General features: G+C 37.3%; 1 protein-coding gene across 1 annotated transcript in view; it reads right to left on the bottom strand.

Annotated features, from left to right (window-relative positions):
• POF1B (POF1B actin binding protein) overlaps nt 1–19,630 on the bottom strand; it is a 109,648-nt gene that overhangs the window by 70,325 nt on the left and 19,693 nt on the right. The window contains exons 3-4 of the mRNA XM_007092876.2: nt 18,902–18,982; nt 1,389–1,490 (exon numbers count right to left, since the gene is read on the bottom strand). Of these exons, the coding sequence (XP_007092938.2) occupies nt 1,389–1,490; nt 18,902–18,982 (183 nt within the window). The remainder of the gene's footprint in view (nt 1–1,388; nt 1,491–18,901; nt 18,983–19,630) is intronic.

Genomic DNA, 19,630 nt, shown 5'->3' with positions numbered 1-19,630 from the left:
TGATTCTGACAGTTTACACTATTTTATTTTTAATGAGCATCAAATACGTAAAAATGTATTAATTCCTATGAATCTGGTAACAAGTGCCCATAAATACTTATAAAAAGAAGATGTGTTCTCATGCCAAGAGAATTAAAAAGAATTTAGTATACTTTAATGTTTAATTTGTATATGAGAAAAATGATTTTGTGATAAAAATTTATTTGATATTATTTCACTGCCTGTTGTAGGTTAAATTGTGCTGCTCCCACAAAAAGCATATGTTAAAGTCTTAACCCTTATACCTCAGAAAGTGACTTTGTTTAGAAACAGATTTTTTTAATGAAATAAGACCTTTATAGAATTAAGAAGTTAACACAAAGTCATTTGCATGGCTCCTAATCAAATATGACTGGTATCATCATAAAAAGGGACAATCTGTACACAAAGACAGACATGCACAGACAGAAGATGATATGACAACATACAGGGAGGATGCCATGTGAAGATGGAAGATTAAAGTTGTGCATCTACAAACCAAGGAATGCCTAAAGTCACAAGAATCTAGGAGATAGGCATAGAAGAGCTCCTTACCTAAAGGCTACAGAGGGACCATGGCCTTGCCAAAACCATGATTTCATACTTCTGGTCCCAGAACTATGAGACAATGAATTTTTGTTGTTTTAAGCCATCAGACTGTGGTACTTTGTTACAGCAGCCCTAAGAAATTGATACACTGTTCTAGTTCAAGCATGTCCAATAAACAAGTCCCAGGCTTTGTCTGGGCTGGACATGCTTTGTATCCACTGAGAAGATCAATGTGAAACCTCTGCTGGTTACAGTAACAGCTCTGCTTGAAGGACTGGTAGCTCTATATGCCATGAAACTACCATTGCCCTGCTAGTTTTAAATGTTATATACTTGGTCTCTCAGCCAAATTTAATTAAAATTTTAAAATGTGACTTGAACTTTAGTTTTCTAGACTTTTACAGTATTTTACATATCTGCTCATACATATTTTTCATTTGTTCATTGAAAATTCACTTTGTATGAAATGAATTAAGACAAAGTTATAATGTTTTAAATTATAATTTTTGTGAGAGCAGTTTGAAAGAAACATACAAAGGATTGGGGTATCTGTATTAAATTCAGATTCTACCACTAATTTTCTATGTGGCTTGATATATTTTTACCTGAGTTTCCCTTTCAGTAAAATAGGGACAATAATACTTCACATGAGAAAATGAATATGAAAGTGTTAAGGATGATCTGAAGGGCTGTAGACATAATAAGGTATTATGACTCATAGTGGTCTTGCTTAGCACTTGACAATTGTCATTTTAACTCTATTAAAATACTCATGATTCAAAAGTATACAGTTAATAAGCTTTAAAACAGATTTTACATACCTGATCCATATTTAGCTTCTTTACTTTTCTTATTGTTTTTTCATAAATAACATTGTTTCCTGGGAATAAATGGCCTCCTTTTAGGAATGGAGAAAGTGGTTCCTATAAAGACAGTAATGACTGTGTTTTGTTTTGAAAGGTACCTTTTCAGAGAAACCTTAAGCAAATATCTAGTATCTAATAAAATCTGACTTAGTAGCAGACTTTAGGAGAGTGGAATGACATCCCAATAAAGTTTTGAGAGATGGAAGGAAAAACCATAAAGATAGTCTATTTTCTCAAATAGAGCTATCTGGATTCTCTTACTACATTTTAGGCTTAACAGTGTTTTAAGAGAAATTGGAAGGAGGTGAGAAAAATATTTTTTTTCTGTTTCTGAGACAAGATATAATGTGTTTCCTCTGAAGTAGACAGGCCTGAGGTCAACTTCATTTAAGTTGAGTTCACTGCCAAGTTTCTTTCTATGCAAAAGTATTATTGGAGAAATGCAAAACAAACAATTCACTACTGAGCTGCAAAGTAGGTAGACCTATATTAAAGATTTTTTTCCCAGAATTTAGCTTCAGTGATTTTGAAGTGTACAGTTCTTACTTGTGATTATAATCAAAGCTAAATCTCTCTGTATAACATATGTTTTGAATACCAAGAACAGAGTAGAGGCTTTAAGAGCACTGTATCCCCATATAATCAACTAAGTTAATGCAGGATTATCCAAGCATTTAAAAGATGTCAGCCAATGAAATAAAGGCTGATGACAGGTCCAAAATCTGAAAGAAACCAAGGAAGGAGTAGTAAGAATAAGACCAAGAGTTTTTTTTTTTTTTTTTCAATATATGAAATTTATTGTCAAATTGGTTTCCATACAACACCCAGTGCTCATCCCAAAAGGTGCCCTCCTCAATACCCATCACCCACCCTCCCCTCCCTCCCACCCCTCATCAACCCTCAGTTTGTTCTGTTTTTAAGAGTCTCTTATGCTTTGGCTCTCTCCCACTCTAACCTCTTTTTTTTTTCTTCCCCTCCCCCATGGGTTTCTGTTAAGTTTCTCAGGATCCACATAAGAGTGAAACCATATGGTATCTGTCTTTCTCTGTATGGCTTATTTCACTTAGCATCACACTCTCCAGTTCCATCCACGTTGCTACAAAGGGCCATATTTCGTTCTTTCTCATTGCCCTATAGTACTCCATTGTGTATATAAACCACAATTTCTTTATCCATTCATCAGTTGATGGACATTTAGGCTCATTCCATAATTTGGCTATTGTTGAGAGTGCTGCTATAAACATTTGGGTACAAGTGCCCCTATGCATCAGTACTCCTGTATCCCTTGGGTAAATTCCTAGCAGTGGTATTGCTGGGTCATAGGGTAGGTCTATTTTTAATTTTCTGAGGAACCTCCACACTGTTCTCCAGAGTGGCTGCACCAATTTGCATTCCCACCAACAGTGCAAGAGGGTTCCCATTTCTCCACCTCCTCTCCAGCATCTATAGTCTCCTGATTTGCTCATTTTGGCCACTCTGACTGGCGTGAGGTGATATCCGAGTGTGGTTTTGATTTGTATTTCCCTGATGACAAGCGACGTTGAGCATCTTTTCATGTACCTGATGGCCATCCGGATGACTTCTTTAGAGAAGTGTCTATTCATGTTTGCTGCCCATTTCTTCACTGGGTTATTTGTTTTTCAGGTGTGGAGTTTGGTGAGCTCTTTACAGATTTTGGATACTAGCCCTTTGTCCGATGTGTCATTTGCAAATATCTTTTCCCATTCCGTTGGTTGCCTTTTAGTTTTGTTGGTTGTTTCCTTTGCTGTGCAGAAGCTTTTTATCTTCATAAGGTCCCAGTAGTTCATTTTTGCTTTTAATTCCCTTGCCTTTGGGGATGTGTCGAGTAAGAGATTGCTACGGCTGAGGTCAGACAGGTCTTTTCCTGCTTTCTCCTCTAGGGTTTTGATGGATTCCTGTCTCACATTCAGGTCCTTTATCCATTTTGAGTTTATTTTTGTGAATGGTGTCAGAAAGTGGTCTACTTTCAACCTTCTGCATGTTGCTGTCCAGTTCTCCCAGCACCATTTGTTAAAGAGACTGTCTTTTTTCCATTGGATGTTCTTTCCTGCTTTGTCAAAGATGAGTTGGCCATACGTTTGTGGGTCTAGTTCTGGGGTTTCTATTCTATTCCATTGGTCTATGTGTCTGTTTTTGTGCCAATACCATGCTGTCTTGATGATGACAGCTTTGTAGTAGAGGCTAAAGTCTGGGATTGTGATGCCTCCTGCTTTGGTCTTCTTCTTCAAACTTACTTTGGCTATTCGGGGCCTTTTGTGGTTCCATATGAATTTTAGGATTGCTTGTTCTAGTTTCGAGAAGAATGCTGGTGCAATTTTGATTGGGATTGCATTGAATGTGTAGATAGCTTTGGGTAGTATTGACATTTTGACAATATTTATTCTTCCGATCCATGAGCAGGGAATGGTTTTCCATTTCTTTATATGTTCTTCAGTTTCCTTCATAAGCTTTCTATAGTTTTTACCATACAGATCTTTTACATCTTTGGTTAGATTGATTCCTAGGTATTTTATGCTTCTTGGTGCAATTGTGAATGGGATCAGTTTCTTTATTTGTCTTTCTGTTGCTTCATTGTTAGTGTATAAGAATGCAACTGATTTCTGTACATTGATTTTGTATCCTGCAACTTTGCTGAATTCATGTATCAGTTCTAGCAGACTTTTGGTGGAGTCTATCGGATTTTCCATGTATAATATCATGTCATCTGCAAAAAGCGAAAGCTTGACTTCATCTTTGCCAATTTTGATGCCTTTGATTTCCCTTTGTTGTCTGATTGCTGATGCTAGAACTTCCAACACTATGTTAAACACCAGCGGTGAGAGTGGGCATCCCTGTCGTGTTCCTGATCTCAGGGAAAAAGCTCTCAGTTTTTCCCCATTGAGGATGATGTTAGCTGTGGGCTTTTCATAAATGGCTTTTATGATGTTTAGGTATGTTCCTTCTATCCCGACTTTCTCAAGGGTTTTTATTAAGAAAGGGTGCTGAATTTTGTCAAAGGCCTTTTCTGCATCGATTGACAGGATCATATGGTTTTTATCTTTTCTTTTATTAATGTGATGTATCACATTGATTGTTTTGCGAATTTTGAACCAGCCCTGCATCCCAGGAATGAATCCCACTTGATCATGGTGAATAATTCTTTTTATAGGCTGTTGAATTCGATTTGCTAGTATCATATTGAGAATTTTTGCATCGATATTCATCAGGGATATTGGCCTGTAGTTCTCTTTTTTTTACTGGGTCTTTGTCTGGTTTAGGAATCAAAGTAATACTGGCTTCATAGAATGAGTCTGGAAGTTTTCCTTCCCCTTCTATTTCTTGGAATAGCCAAAAGTTTAAAATAAATGCAATATTACTATATTTATTTCCCTTCTTTCAGTTTTCATATGAGTCTACTTTTATGGGGGGAGTTGAGGATGTTTTGTTACAAAGCATAATTGCATTCATTTATTTTTGTAATACAGGGGAACAGTGTGGAAGGAGATTGACTAAGTCTGCTACCAGTTAATGTGTTTAAAACCATTTCAGAATTGGGGCGCCTGGGTGGTTCAGTCGGTTAAGCATCCAACTCTTGGTTTCCACTCAGGCCATGGTCTCACAGTTTGTGAGTTCAAGCCCTGTTCTGGGATCTGTGCTGACATTGAGGAGCTTGCTTGGGATTCTCTCTCTCTCTCTCTCACTCTCTCTCTCTGCCCCACCCCCACCCATGTTCTCTCTCTCTCTGTCTCAAAATAAATAAATAAATAAACTTAAAAAAGTAAAAAAAAAAAAGACCATTTCAAAATCAACAAAATATGGTAGCATTTTTGTTATCTGCTAACATAAAAACTCTTAAACACAATTGGATAAAAACACTGGTTGTTGAGAATGTAAGACACCCTTGAATCCAAAGTTATATACTTCTTGTATTCAAGTTTGAATAAAATATACTTTAACTAAATGTTCCTGGAATACTTAAGTGAAACAAATATACAAGTGATTAAATTTAGTTAGCTGATGAATTGTTAAATCTAAAGATGGATATATTTAAAAAGATTCCCCTAGAAGCTCTTTTGTGTTTGTTTTTGTAAAAAAAAAAAAAGCCTATTTGCAAGCATGTAACACACGTTTATGAGTTTACTATGCACAATATACTTTGTTAAGTGTTACAAAGCATGAATCAAACTTAGATTATTACCACAAGCACTGAATATTGATCAGTATTCATTAAACTATAGCCAGCAGCCTATTTTTATAATATCTTCAATAAGAATGACAGGTAAATTTTTTTAATGTTTGTTTTTATTTTTGACACACAGAAAGAGAGACAGAGCATGAGTGGGGCAGGGGCAGAGGGAGAGGGAGACATAGAATCTGAAACAGGCTCCAGGCTCCGAGCTGTCAGCACAGAGCCCAACACGGGGCTTGAACTCACAGACAGCGAGATCATGACCTGAGCTGAAGTCGGACGCTCGGCCGACTGAGCCATCCAGGCGCCCCATGAATGGTATTTATATTTTTTAAGGACTGTAAGTGCAAAGAAGGAAGACCAAAACCCTATGGGGACAGCAAATTCTAAAATATTTACTATTTTGCTCTTTATAGGAAAATTTTGCTGATGTTTGGTCTGGATGATATATGAGCATAAACATCTATAATACAAGGTAGAAAGAAACAAGTGCCTATAAGAAGTATAGAGAAAGAACTTATGAGATGGAATTCAGAAGAGGAAATATTGAATTCCATCTGGCAGTACTCAGGCTACTTGGATCAGGTGGCATTTGAAAGAAGGTTAAGGTGGGCTTTGCATATAAGGAGATGGAAAAGAATGGTATTCCAATTGAAGTCAACAGAATAAGTCATGACACCAAGGCTGTAAAACTATAAATTATATGTAGGGGACACAATTGGCAGATGGAACTTGGTTCTGAAAGCAGTGAGAAATCTTTAAATGCTTTTAAACAGGGATGTGAGGTGAATGTAAATCTACTTCAGGAAGATTAGTTGAAGAAAGGAAAGAGTACAGGTGAGGAGACTAGTTAAGAGATTATACTAAATCTTCAAGGACAGTACTTTCCAAAGATGACTCTAAGATCTTAAACTTGAGAAATCTACTATATAACCCATGGTGTCAAAAACAGGAAAAGTTGAGACATATTGAATTTCATGTGCTCCTGGTAAGAATCTATGTCTGATTCATGTTTTTATTCCTCATAACACTTAGTACATATACAGTGCATAGTAATCCTTTAAACATGTGTTAAATTATTGCAACGAATTAGCAAATAGACTTTTACCTAAATGTGTAGGTAAGCATTCGGGTTATATTGATCTCCAGAACACAGGTGAGTGGAGATTTCGTGGCTATAGTTCTAGTTCTAGACTTCAGAAGTATATGCTTAGAAGTTCTTGTTAAAATCATGCAACTTCTGAAAAGGCAAGTGAAGATCAAAGACATAACTACATAAGCCTTAAGAGATATGAGGATCAGAAGAGAAAATTGAAATAAAATTAAGAGAAGAAAAATTTTCAAAAAACAGTAGAAAGGTGAGTGAAGGTATAAATGCTTCAGAGAGGTCAACAGGTGAGAATTCCAAAGCAGATTGGATTTGGACTACTATAGTTCCACTGGATCTGACCACTAAAATTAGTGGAAGAAGGTATCATGGAAAAAAAAATTCTGGAGTCATAAAACCTATATTCACTTCTGCCTCTATCACCTACTTGCCATGGAAATGTAAGCAAGTCATTTACCTTCTTTGAGGCTCAGTTTCTTTATAATAGAAATAGTAATGCAGAATACATTATATCAAGCAAAAGAATGTATTTTAAAGTACCTTTAATCTGTGATTTTAATGTACAAAAGACATTGGTTTGCAATAATATAGTAACATAATAATTTGAGAGTGAGAGAGAGTACAAGCAGAGGAAGGGCCTAGAGAAAGGGAGACACAGAATCTGAAGTAGGCTCCAGGCTCCAAGTTGTCAGCACAGAGCCCAGAGGAGGGCTCAGACTCACAGACAGCAAGATCATGACCTGAGCCCAAGTCCGCCGCTTAACCAACTGAGCCACCCAGGCGCCCCAGTAATATATTTTTAAGTCCATACTGCTTTTAAAAATTTTTGTAATCACCTTGTTAGAACTTTTCTAAGATATCAACCTAAAGTATATACAAAAGTATGGGGCACCTGGATGGTTCAGTTGGTTAAGCGGCTGACTTCGGCTCAGGTCATTATCTCATGGCTCATGGGTTTGAGCCACACATCAGGCTCATGCTGACAGCTCAGAGCCTGGAGCCTGCTTCTCATTCTGTGACTCCCTCTCTCTATGCCTCTCCCCTGCTCATGCTGTCTCTCTCTCTCTCTCTCTCTCTCTCTCTCTCTCTCAAAATAAATAAAAAGGTTAAAAAAATCAAAGTATATACAAAAGTAGGCTTATTGAGGGCAAGGACTGTATCCATCTTGAATACCCCATAGTGAATGAACAGATGACTGGATGAGAAGAGATGATATGAACATTTATCTTAAGGATATAAGCACCTTCTAAGAGGAGAAAACAAATTTAGCAAAAGCATGAAAATTTCTCTTGTTCACTATAAATGCCGAACCATTAATATTTTTAAGAAGAAAAATGGTTTAGGTGCTAACAGTGTTGATTCTCTCCAAAATGTGTGTTTGGACTTATTATTTTATATGACTTACTGAAAAAAAAAAACTTCCAAATTAAGGGGACTATTATTTTCCAAAAATGTGTAAAAGAGTACAGCCAAATTTTACTATATTTGAATAAATCATTCTGAGTCAAACAAATCAGAACAATAAATTTAATTAGAAGTCCTAGATTTTTCACAAATGAGCTGTTAGACAGTTTTACTATTTGGGCAGCTTATTTTTTTTATCTGTACATTTGAATTGGTGGTAGATCCACCCTAAAAATTAATAGGTGTCTTCAAATCTAGCTGATATTATCATTTTAATTGATACTTTTAGAACCTCTGATAGTAGTTCTCACATCTAACAAAGTGCATAATCCCCAGCATCTACTTTGCTGTTCCCAGGCCATGAAACCTTGCTGGAGAAAACTTTAAAATATTTGCTGATTTGGCTCAGTGCAAATTCAAGTTATCTAACTTTAAGAGCCCCTCCAACCTTCATGGTCATACTTCTATTTATTAAATTTTCTATAACTGTGGTTACAATTTTTTTCATTTTCCTTAATTCCCTATGCTCATGTTCCCTCATTCTCCTCAATAAGTAAATTGAGAAAACCAGGATCTATTCAGTGAGATTCCTCCATTTTCCTCCCTACTTCAAATCTCTCTTCAATTTCTGCTCTTCCATTTCATTACCAAGAAAGACATACTCTTCCTTTTTTCCTGAAGTCACTTTTCTATCTATACCTGGAATCTTATCCTCTCTTTTCTCTTCCAGAATTGTGTTCCATTTGTACCCTTTCTCTGTGGCATATTTAATCTTATTACTGGTTCTTTCCCTCTGTCTGTAAATCTCTCAGATCTCCAAGTTTCTCTTTTCTTCTTTAGCTACCATCCCATCTTTCTTTATTTTGGTCAATATCTTTCTTAGAAGAGTAATCCTCACTTATTTCCTCCACTTCTTGATCCATTCACCCATCTACTTTTTCCATCTGGATTTTGCCTCCCCAAGTATAAGGAACCTGCTCTCTCAAATATCACCATTAGTTTCTTAACGTTCAAACTCTCTATGGCCATTTGGTCATTTGAGACAGTTGACCACATCCTTTCCCTATTTGTTTCAGTTTCTCTGTGTTCACATTTCTCTCTGACAACTCCTCTGCCCATGAAAGTGGCTCCTTTCTATTTCTGTTAAAGTAGACATTTCTCAAGGTGCTATACCTCAACCCTCTCCATTATCGTTTAGTTTTCTCACTCATTCTCACAGCTACAAAGACAATTTACAGACGAATAATTCCCATGTCTCTATCTCAAATGTGACCTTTCTTCAGATCATTTTTAACTACCTGTGTGGTCATTTTCTATTCCATGCACCTCAAACACTACTGATTCAAACACATCTCAGGATCTGACGTCGTTTCCAAACAAGCTTCTGCTCCCCCTCACTTCTTAATTAGGCTGTCATATTCCCAGTATCTCAAACTGAAAAGCTTAGGGTCATATTTGACTTTTCTTCTTTTTTAAACCACATATTCAATATTAGTTGTCAAATCTTATCAAAACTACCCTCATAATAAGTGCCAGAAAAGACAGTGATGTATTTGGTGTGAGAAGACCTGAGCAAGTCACACTTATTTAAGCTTTAATTTCCTCATTAGTACAATGATAGCAGTAACCATGTTAACTGTCAAAATACCTTAAATAACACAATAAATCCTTCTCTGATTTCCCCAAACCAATGTGTTGTCTCCAACTCCTGGAATTTCAATAAGACTTCATCTGTAATTCTCTCATGTTATCTCTCATACACTCTACCATGTATTTTATATAGCTATTTGTGGACATATATTATTTCCCTTGCTGAGAGGAACTGTAAGCTCTTTTGGTATGGGAACCATGTCTTGTTTCCTTTTTTTCCCCCAATTTAAAGGCTATACAGTGCCTTCCCCACAATGAGAAAATTAATAAAACTGATTAATATCAATTGGATTCTATCTACTGATGGAAAAAACATATATTCTTCATTTCTAGATCAACTTATATACCAGAATGAATAAATCTTTTGACTAAAATGAAAATAAATGGAAAATCAAGAAGATAAGGAACGACCAAAAATAAAAAGGCTGAACAGAGGTAGAAGAAAATCATAATGAGAGAAGTAGAGTGACATCAGTTTAATTATAGGGAGAAGTGAAGATTAGAGAAGCTGGGAGGTGAAAGAGGATAAAATTGCCATTTGAGGAGGCTCAGCTTATTATAAATATTGTAATTAAGCCAGAATCTTCTCCTGGGGGAATTTAAAAGAGCAAGCAAAAAAGCATATACTTAGATAAATAAAATGGGGAATATATCTAAATAGGATTTTCTTTTTTTGTTTTGTTTTGTTTTTATTATTTATTATCAAATTTATTGTCAAATTGGTTTCCATATAACACCCAGTACTCATCCCAAAAGGTGCCCTCCTCAATACTCATCACCCACCCTCCCCTCCCTCCCACCCCCCATAAACCCTCAGTTTTTTCTCAGGTTTTAAGAGTCTCTTATGCTTTGGCTCTCTCCCTCTCTAACCTTTATCTTTTTTTATTTCCTTCCCCTCCCCCCTGGACTTCTGTTAACTTTCTCATGATCCACATAAGAGTGAAAACATATGGTATCTTTTGCTGTATGACTTATTGCACTTAGCATAACACTCTCCAGTTCCATCCACGTTGCTACAAAAGGCCCATTTCATTCTTTCTCATTGCCACGTAGAATTCCATTACGTATATAAACCACAATTTCTTTATCCATTCATCAGTTGATGGACATTTAGGCTCTTTCCGTAATTTGGCTATTGTTGAGAGTGCTGCTATAAACATTGGGGTACAAGTGCCCTATGCATCAGCACTCCTGTATCCCTTGGGTAAACTCCTAGCAGTGCTATTGCTGGATCATAGGGTAGGTCTATTTTTAATTGTTTGAGGAACATCCACACTGTTTTCCAGAGTGGCTGCACCAGTCTGAATTCCCATCAACAGTGCAAGAGGGTTCCTGTTTCTCCACCTCTTCGCCAGCATCTATAGTTTCCTGATGTGTTCATTTTAGCCACTCTGACTGCCTTGAGGTGGTATCTCAGTGTGGTTTTGATTTGCATTTCCCTAATGAGGAGCAACGTTGAGCACCTTTTCATGTGCCTGTTGGCCATCTGGATGTCTTCTTTAGAGACGTGTCTGTTAATGTTTTCTGCCCATTTCTTTACTGGATTATTTGTTTTTCGGGTGTGGAGTTTGGTGAACTCTTTATAGATTTTGGATACTAGCCCTTTGTCTGATATGTCATTTGCAAATATCTTTTCATATTCCATTGGTTTCCTTTCAGTTTTGCTGATTGTTTCCTTTCCTGTGCAGAAGCCTTTTATCTTCATGAAGTCCCAATAGTTCATTTTTGCCTTTAATTCCCTTGCCTTTGGAGATGTGTAAAGAAAGAAATTGCTGTGGCTGAGGTCAGAGAGGTTATTCCTGCTTTCTCCTCTAGGGTTTTGATGGTTTCCTGTCTCACATTCAGGTCTTTATCCAATTTGAGTTTGTTTTTGTGAATGGTGTAAGAAAGTGTTCTAGTTTCATCCTTCTGCATGTTGCTGTCCAGTTCTCCCAGTACCATTTGTTAAAGAGACTGTCTTTTTCCCATTGGATATTCTTTCCTGCTTTGTCAAAGATCAGTTGGCCAAACTTTTGTGGGTCCAATTCTGGAGTATCTATTCTATTCCATTGGTCTATGTGTCTGTTTTTGTGCCAATGCCATGCTGTCTTGATGATTACAGCTTTGTAGTAGAGGCTAAAGTCTGGGATTGTGATGCCTCACGCTTTGTTCTTCTTCTCGAATATTACTTTGGCCATTCAGGGTCTTTTGTGGTTCCATACAAATGTTAGGATTGCTTGTTCTAGATTCAAGAAGAATGCTGGTGCAATTTTGATTGGGATTGCATTGAATGTGTAGATTGCTTTAGGTGGTATTGACATTTTAACAATATTAATTCTTGCAATCCATGAGCACGGAATATTTTTCCATTTCTTCATATCTTCTTCAATTTCCTTCATAAGCTTTCTATACTTTTCAGCATACAGATCTTTCACATCTTTGGTTAGGTTTATTTCTAGGTATTTTATGCTTCTTGGTGCAATTGTGAATGGGATCTGTTTCTTTATTTGTCTTTCTGTTGCTTTATTATTAGTGTATAAGAATGCAACTGATTTCTGTACATTGATTTTGTATCCTGCGACTTTGCTGAATTCATGTATCAGTTCTAGCAGACTTTTGGTGGAGTCTGTTGGGTTTTCCATGTATAATATCATGTCATCTGCAAAAAGTGAAAGCTTGACTTCATCTTTGCCAATTTTGATGCCTTTGATTTCCTTTTGTTGTCTGATTGCTGATGCTAGCACTTCCAACACTATGTGAAACAACAGCGGTGAGAGTGGACATCCCTGTCGTGTTCCTGATCTCAGGGGGAAAGCTGTCAGTTTTTCCCCATTGAGGATGATATTGGCTGTGGGCTTTTCATAAATGGCTTTGATGATGTTTAAGTATATTCCTTCTATCGTGACTTTCTCGAGGCTTTTTATTAAAGGATGCTGAATTTTGCCAAATGCTTTTTCTGCATCGATTGACAGGATCATACGGTTCTTATCTTTTCTTTGATTAATGTGATGTATCACATTGATTGTTTTGCGAATTTTGAACCAGCCCTGCATCCCAGGAATGAATCCCACTTGATCATGGTGAATAATTCTTTTTATAGGCTGTTGAATTCGATTTGCTAGTATCTTATTGAGAATTTTTGCATCGATATTCATCAGGGATATTGGCCTGTAGTTCTCTTTTTTTACTGGGTCTCTGTCTGGTTTAGGAATCAAAGTAATGCTGGATTCATAGAATGAGTCTGGAAGTTTTGCTTTCTTTTCTATTTTTTGTAATAGCTTGAGAAGGATAGGTATTATTTCTGCTTTGAATGTCTGGTAGAATTCCCCTGGGAAGTGTCCTGGACACTTATTTCTTGGGAGATTTTTGATAACTGATTCAATTTCTTAGCTGATTATGGGTCTGTTCAAGCTTTCTATTTCTTCCTGTTTGAGTTTGGGAAGAGTGTGGGTGTTTAGGAATTTGTCCATTTCTTCCAGATTTTCCAGTTTGTTGGCATATAATTTTTCATAGTATTCCCTGATAATTGCTTGTATCTCTGAGGGATTGGTTGTAATAATTCCATTTTCTTTCATGATTTTATCTATTTGGGTCATCTCTCTTTTCTTTTTGAGAAGCCTGGCTAACGATTTATCAATTTTTTTTATTTTTTCAAAATCCAACTCTTGGTTTCATTGATATGCTCTACAGTTTTTTAGATTCTATATTGTTTATTTCTGCTCTGATCTTTATTATTTCTCTTTTTCTGCTGGGTTTGGGGTGTCTTTGCTGTTCTGCTTCTAGTTCCTTTAGGTGTACTGTTAGATTTTGTATTTGGGATTTTTCTTGTTTCTTGAGCTAGGCCTGCATCACAATTATTTTCCCCTCAGGACTGTCTTTGCTGCATCCCAAAGTGTTTAGATTGTTGTATTTTCATTTTCATTTGTTTCCATATATTTCTTAATTTCTTCTCTAATTGCTTGGTTGTCCTATTCCTTCTTTAGTAGGGTGTTCTTTAACCTCCATGCTTTTGGAGGTTTTCCAGACTTTTTCCTGTGGTTGATTTCAAGCCTCATCGCATTGCGGTCTGAAAGTATGCATGGTATGATCTCAATTTTTTATACTTATGAAGGGCTGTTTTGTGACCCAGTATGTGATCTATCTTGGAGAATGTTCCATGTGCACTCGAGAAGAACATATATTCTGTTGCTTTGGAATGTAGAGTTCTAAATATATCTGTCAAGTCCATCTGAATCAATGTATCATTCAGGGCCCTTGTTTCTTTATTGATCCTGTGTCTAGATGATCTATCCATTGTTGTAAGTGGGGTCTTAAAGTCCCCTGTAATTACCACGTTCTTATCAATAAGGTTGCGTATCTTTGTGATTAATTGTTTTATATATTTGGGAGCTTCCGTATTTGGAGCATAGACATTTATAATTGTTAGCTCTTCCTGATGGCTAGGCCCTGTGATTATTATATAATCCCCTTCTTCATCTCTTGTTACAGCCTTTAATTTAAATTCTAGTTTGTCTGATATAGTATGGCTACTCCAGCTTTCTTTTGACTTCTAGTAGCACGATAGATAGTTCTCCATCCTCTTACTTTCAATCTGAAGGTGTCCTCAGGTCTAAAATGAGTCTCTTGTAGACAGCAAATAGATGGGCTTTTTTTCTTTTATCCATTCTGATACCCTATGTCTTTTGGTTGGAGCATTTTGTCCATTTACATTCAGTGTTATTTTAGAAAGATATGGGTTTAGAGTCATTGTGATGTCTGTAAGTTTCATGCTCTTAGTGATGTCTCTGGTACTTTGTCTCACAGGATCCCCCATAGGATCTCTTGTAGGGCTGGTTTAGTGGTGATGAATTCCATCAGTTTTTGTTTGTTTGGGAAGACCTTTACCTCTCCTTCTTTTCTAAATGATAGACTTGCTGGATAAAGGATTCTCAGTCGCATTTTTTTTCTGCTCATCACATTGAAGATTTCTTGCCATTCCTTTCTGGCCTGCCAAGTTTCAGTAGATAGATCCATCACTAGTCTTATTGGTCTCCCTTTATATGTTAAGCATGTTTATCCCTAGCTGCTTTCAGAATTTTCTCTTTATCCTTGTAATTTGCCAGTTTCACTATAATATATCATGCAGAAGATTGAGTCAAGTTACATCTGAAGGGAGTTCTCTGTGCCTCTTGGATTTCAATGCCTTTTTCCTTCCCCAGATCTGGGAAGTTCTCAGCTATGATTTCTTCAAGTACACCTTCAACATCTTTCCCTCTCTCTTCCCCTCTGGAATCCCAATTATGTATATATTATTGCGTTTAATTGTGTCTCTTAGTTCTCTAATTCTCCCTCATATGCCTGGAATTTTTTATATCTCTTTTCCTCAGCTTCCTCTTTTTCTATAATTTTATCTTCCAATTCACCTATTCTCTCCTCTTCTTCTTCAATCCTAGCTGTGGTTGCCTCCATTTTATTTTGCAGCTCATTGTAGCATTTTTTAGCTCCTCCTGGCTGTTTCATAGTCCCTTGATCTCTGTAGCAAGAGATTCTCTGCTGTCCTTTATACTGTTTTCAAGCCCAGCGATTAATTTTATGACTATTATTTTAAATTCGTTTTCTGTTACATTGCTTAAATCGTTTTTTGATCAGTTCATTAGCTGTTGCTACTTCCTGGAGTTTCTTTTGAGGAGAATTCTTCTGTTTCATCATTTTGGATAGTTCCTGGAGTGGTGTGGAACTGCAGGTCACTTCCCCTGTGCTGTTTTGAATAACTTTCGTTGGTGGGTGGGGCTGCAGTCAGATCTGATGTCTGCCCCCAGCCCACTGCTGGGGCCACAGTCAGACAGGTGTGTACCTTATCTTACCCTCTCCCAGGGCAGGACTCACTGTCGAGTGGTTTGGCCCTGTCTGGGCTACTTGCACACTGCCAGCCTTGTGGTGCTGCTTCAATGCGATCTGGTGTATTAGCTGGGGTGGATCAGCAAGGTGCACAGGGGCAGGACGGGCTGACTCAGTTCACTTTGCTTTCGGTGGTCCACTTCAGCAAGGGCCCTGTGGCACCAGGAAGGAGGCAGACCCGTCGGAGGGATGGATCCACAGAAACACAGTGTTGGGTGTTTGTGCAGTACAAGCAAGTTCAGTGACGGGAACTGGTTCCCTTTGGGATTTTGGCTGGGGGATGGGTGAGGGGGATGGCGCTGGTGAGCATTTTTGTTCCCCACCAAACTGAGCTCTGTCCTCCAGGGCTCAACAACTCTCCCTCACATTGTCCTCTAGCCCTTCCACTCTTGGAGCAGAACTGTTGACTTATAACATTCCAGATGTTAAGTCCTGCTTGCTGTCAGAACTCACGGAGTCTGGCCCCTCTGCTTTTGCAAGCCAGACTCGGGGGCTCCACCTTGCCGGGCGGGCTGCCTCTCCACTGCCCCGGCTTCCTCCTGTCAGTCCGTGTAGCGCACACCACCTCTCTGCCCTTCCTGCCTCTTCCGTGGGCCTCTTGTCTATGCTTGGCTCTGGAGAGTCTGTTCTGCTAGTCTTCTGGCAGTTTTCTGGGTTATTTAGGCAGATGTGGGTGGAATCTAAGTGGTCAGCAGGACAAGGTGAGCCCAGCATCCACCTATGCTGCCATCTTCCTCTGTGGAATCCTGCATGCAGTCACGGGGTCCATCCTAATGATCTTAACACCACATGGCTGCTCAGGGCTGTGTCTCTAAATAGGATTTTCAAGCTGTTCTGCAAAACCAGTGAGACTATTTTTGTGCACAAAGCATGGGGGTTAAAATTTATTTTATTCCTCAATAGTAGAAAGAGTTAAAAGTTTTAAAATAATCATTACCCTTTGTTGGATGTTTTCTCTGAGAAATTATTTGCTTCTTTGTAGTTGAAAAAAGCCATAATAATAAGCCTTTACAGGAGCAGGCCAAGTGTTACAATATGTTATGTATTTGTATACATACTTCTAATTTCTCTGCCTTTGTATCACACTGTCACTGGGGATGAGGAGGGGAGGTGGTATGTAGATGAGTCTCTGGAGCTTAATACCTACATCCTCAATTGTCCTTAATTTGCAAATGTAACTCTTCCAGATCTGCATTGTTCAATTTCTGTTCTCCCTCTGTTGCTTTGTAACTGAATGGTTTAGGGCTAGTTAACAGCTTAAATTTCAAGGAGGTTGAGGGTTTGTTTTGTCCACTACTCTATCCCTAGTTCTTGGGGGCAATTCTTAGGACATAGTAAGCAATCGATGAATATTAATTGAATGAATAAGTGAACTTGTCTGTGCTTCTGTTTTCTTGCCTTATTTGAATTAAGTGGGATAAAATATGTAAATTTTCTAGCAAGGAGTGTGTATACCCAATAAAGATTAACTCTTCCCTTTCTCCATTAACTAAAGAGTAAGAATTTATCAAAAGTCACATAAGAAATCACTGGCAAAGTGGAGTGGAGTCCAAATTATTTTATATTTAAAAATTACTCTATGAATATATACTAGGTAAACACTGAAATTCCCATATTAAGAAAAAAAAACTGCTATCAAAAATAATTCTTTGAAAGCCAGGGATATCAAGTGCAATATGCATCCAAGTATACATGTCTCCCAGTTTGTGTGTGAAAGAAAGAAAAAAAGAGAAAGAGGGAAGAAGGGGAAGGGGTAAAGTGGCCATGTTGTAGAAAAATGCACACTCTCATCTTCCAAGCCCTCTTTATGTCTCTCTCCCCCAACATACTTTTTAGATATATTGTTTAAACATTTGATTGTGCAAAAGAAGGCACAAGTAACTGCTATACTGTAATCATATTCTCTTTTGGTATTTACATATATATGTGACAACTAAAGCAAATGTTCAAAATAATCATCACCCCCCATCACAGAGCTTGCATGCTCATATGTTAACGCATGGACACATGTGCAACTAACTTCTTTTGTAGCTGAACAAACATGAGAAAATGATTTTAAAATAAAGAAGAGGGGAGATAGAAGCATAAAAACAGTGCACCCCGCCATCCATACACCTAGACATATTAAGTGTGTTACCCTAATTTAATCCTTTGCTTTCCACAGCTGAAGCAAATAATTGATTTTGTTTTGTGAGATAGGGGAGGATTCTCTCCTGTAATAGTGGAGAAGTGAAATAAAGAGAAAAGCAAATAATTGCTGTATTATTATCTGGGGCACATTTTCTATTTGTGAAACTTTGTCCTTATAGCCCCATAGAACCTCCTGTTCCAGCTAAAGAAGGGTTGTTTACGGTTTTGTGTGTGTTGAGGAAGGCTTTTTACCGTGGGAAAAAAGTTTTCTTAATTTTCTCCTCAAATGCGATAGAAGAAATAAAATAAGATAAAAACAGAGAGGGAGGCAAAGCATAAGAGACTCAACTTTAGAGAAGAAAATTAAGGTTGCTGGAGGGGAGGTGGCCGGCGGGGGGGCTAAATGGGTGATGGGCATCAAGAGGGCACTTGTTCGGATGAGCACTGGGTGTTATATGTAAGTGGCGAATCACTACATTCTACTCCGGAAGCCAATACTACACTATATGTTAACTAATATGAATTTAAATAAAATCTTGGAAGAAAAAAATGAGATAGAAAATAATATCTTAGTGTGTAAAATATAAAGTTATATATCTTAGTAGAAAATATAACAATATAATTTTCAAAAGACCTTATTGCTAGCAACAAAAGTTCATAATATAGGCAACAAAGTCATGGAGACACTTTTGAACTTTTGACTTTTCATTATCTTCTTCCTATCCCATATCTCAATGGCATATCTAAATAAAGACTCCAATCCCCGATGTAACAGCTGATAATTTTTATGTGAAGTCTGCGAAAGAACTCTGTCCCTTTTTCCTTTGGTTCAAAGGGCACAAAATCCTTTGTAGCACAAAGGTGGAGCTACAGAAGTAGAAAAATTTTATAACCCAAGAATTTCCATGCTGTTTGAAACTGTTGCATCCCTGAATCAGAATATATGGGCACACAGTTGTCTGGAATTAAAAATGACTTTTTAAATAATAATTATTAGTAATTAAATTTATAACTGGAAGAAACACCAACAATCTGATTTTAGGGATCTGGTACTGACTCACCCTTCTTGTTTAAGCTATCAACTTCTAAGGAATTATGGGCTGGAACAAAGGTTTCTGTGATATAGCTTACCTGTTCAGGATTTTGTACTATGTATCTCCTAATAGTAGTCTGTGGATATGCAGTGACTTTCACTGTTGGAGAATGGAGTTCCTGGGGAAAAAGGTAAAAGCTGCATATAATTATAGTTGTTTAGTGAACTTGAAGCCATTAATAATAAAAAAGAATTTTCAGAGTGAAATTTTAAAAGTCATTTGCATAATGATGACATATGAATTTATGCTTTTAGTTAATTTCAGTCTTAGAAACATATATGAAAGCATGTGTTTATGTGCTCAGCACTGTGCTAGGTGTTTCTATTATACTCATTTCATGGTAATTCATCACACATTCCAAACTATATATATATATATATATATATATATATATAAAGTTTATTTATTTATTTTGAGAGTGATAGAGTGGGGGAGGGGCATAGATGGAGGAGTGAGAAAGAATCCCAAGCACCCAAGCAGGTTCCAGGCTGTCAGCACACGTGGGGCATGATCCTACCAGCAATTGGGTCTAAACCCAAGATCCATAATTGACTGAGCCACCCAGGGACCCCAAACTATATTTGATGAGAGTTTCAAAATATTCATTTCACTGTAAATGCTCCCACATGAATAGAAGAAAATATAGCTTAATATTTATTAATTATCCCATATTTTTAAAAATGGAAGGAGACACAAAGAGAAAAATGTGTGTATGTGTGTGCGTGCGTGTGTACTTAAGCATTTAAATCTTCAATGCAGTGGCGGG

Source organism: Panthera tigris, chromosome X (genome assembly GCF_018350195.1).
Source record: "Panthera tigris isolate Pti1 chromosome X, P.tigris_Pti1_mat1.1, whole genome shotgun sequence".
Classification (NCBI taxonomy): domain Eukaryota; kingdom Metazoa; phylum Chordata; class Mammalia; order Carnivora; family Felidae; genus Panthera; species Panthera tigris.
Note: the sequence above shows the minus strand (reverse complement) of the source record. Positions and strands in the feature narration are given on the sequence as shown.